The sequence below is a fragment of the Orycteropus afer genome, unplaced genomic scaffold (genome assembly GCF_000298275.1).
Source record: "Orycteropus afer afer isolate SDZICR_OR568_19922 unplaced genomic scaffold, OryAfe1.0 scaffold00022, whole genome shotgun sequence".
In the NCBI taxonomy this organism is placed as follows: Eukaryota; Metazoa; Chordata; class Mammalia; order Tubulidentata; family Orycteropodidae; genus Orycteropus; species Orycteropus afer.
The window spans coordinates 19,590,170-19,591,742 of NW_006921609.1; the positions used below are offsets into that span (position 1 = coordinate 19,590,170).

Sequence of the window (1,573 nt, forward strand, 5' to 3'; positions counted from 1 at the left end):
AAAAAAAAAAAAAAAAAAAACTTCCATATAGAAATTAATTACTCTAAAGCCTTCTGTCTGTATTTTCTCATCTTTTTCTAGTATAAACGTGGGTGAAGTCTTCTAAAACTAAGATTCAATTTTTTGTTGTTGACCAAATATAATGGAAAAAATATTAGTTGATTTCTATATTTTACCAATGCTCTTTAAACATTCATACTTTTCCTATTTTCTAAAATAAGTAACGGTTATACTGCTAGCCTTTATTTTTCACATTTGTAAAATAAGCATATTGGTATACAATTACCTCAAATAAGTTATTTTCAATTCTAATCAACAACATAAACTTGTATGTGATCATAGGAAATTTACCTTTCTTATGTTTAATGGGCAAACATAATAATAATAATAAAATGGAAGTAGATTGGGCAGTCTTCCTTCCATGGAACAGCTAGTGGGTTTGAACTGCTGGGCTTCTGGTTAGCAGCCAAATGCATTATCCACTATGCCACTATAGCTCCTTAAAATAAGCTCAGAATCATTAATTCAGAATAAAAATGTTTAATTTCAAATTTTGAATTTAGTTCAGCCTACTTGTTGAAATCAATATTTAGTAAAATACAAGTTCTCAGACTATTTTTTAAAAATTATATGTTAGTATAACAACAATCTTTTAGTAATTTACTTTTCTTTTTCATTTAACACTTGAGAGTCTATTATAGAATAATTTTGTACTTGAAATCTGAAGTCAAATCAAAATAAACTACGTGATTTATATCACATGTAATACTAGTTAACATTTTAAAAACAGCTTGGACATGTGGTGTTCTGTTCATACTTACCCATGAAATTGAGATAACCTTCACCCCCAAGCCCATGAGTAATGAGTCGAATCATTTTATGAAGCTGTATTCCACGATCAATGACTGGAGTAAAAGGTGCCAGAACGCTCATGTTCGAATACATTTCTGCATCCATCATCCAGAATGCCAGTGATTTATCACCAACAAGTGCCTATAGAAATAAAAGTCACTGGAGTGAATGCAAACAGTTATGACTTATACTGAAATATTATTATTCCCTATGATGGGGAGAAATAATATAGGAGAGATGTGTGAATTAATATTAAATTTGTGTATTTTCCAAGTAACAGTCTATGCTGAAGTGACCTTGTAAAATAAAATAAAGCTTCAAAAATTTGTTTCCAGGGCTGATTTTTATTTTTATAAGACTTTGGTGAAAAAGTTATGACAAATTATCTGAATAACTTCTACACCTGAGCTGATCCCTCTCATTTTCTAAAATTGGAATGAGCATTGTTATAAAGTTGAGAATGTTAAATGTCATTTTAAAATTGTTTACAATATAGTTTCATTTATTTTAAAAGAATCAAGTTTCTTAAATATGCTTTATACATAATAAACGCATACTTACATATACATATATACACATATATATTTACACATATATATCTACATTAATATGTAAAGTTTACTGCATATGAACTTCATATATATGTATAAGTATGTTACTATGGTCTCCCCTTCCCAAGCAGAGAGAAGAGGTTGGGTACTATTTTTTTTTTTTTTTTTAA

At 28.5% G+C, this 1,573-nt stretch overlaps 1 protein-coding gene across 1 annotated transcript in view; it reads right to left on the reverse strand.

The window, feature by feature from the left end:
- GBE1 (1,4-alpha-glucan branching enzyme 1) overlaps nucleotides 1–1,573 on the reverse strand; it is a 509,345-nt gene that overhangs the window by 112,231 nt on the left and 395,541 nt on the right. Inside the window, 1 exon segment of the mRNA XM_007934918.2 lies at nucleotides 822–993. Within this exon segment, the coding sequence (XP_007933109.2) occupies nucleotides 822–993 (172 nt within the window).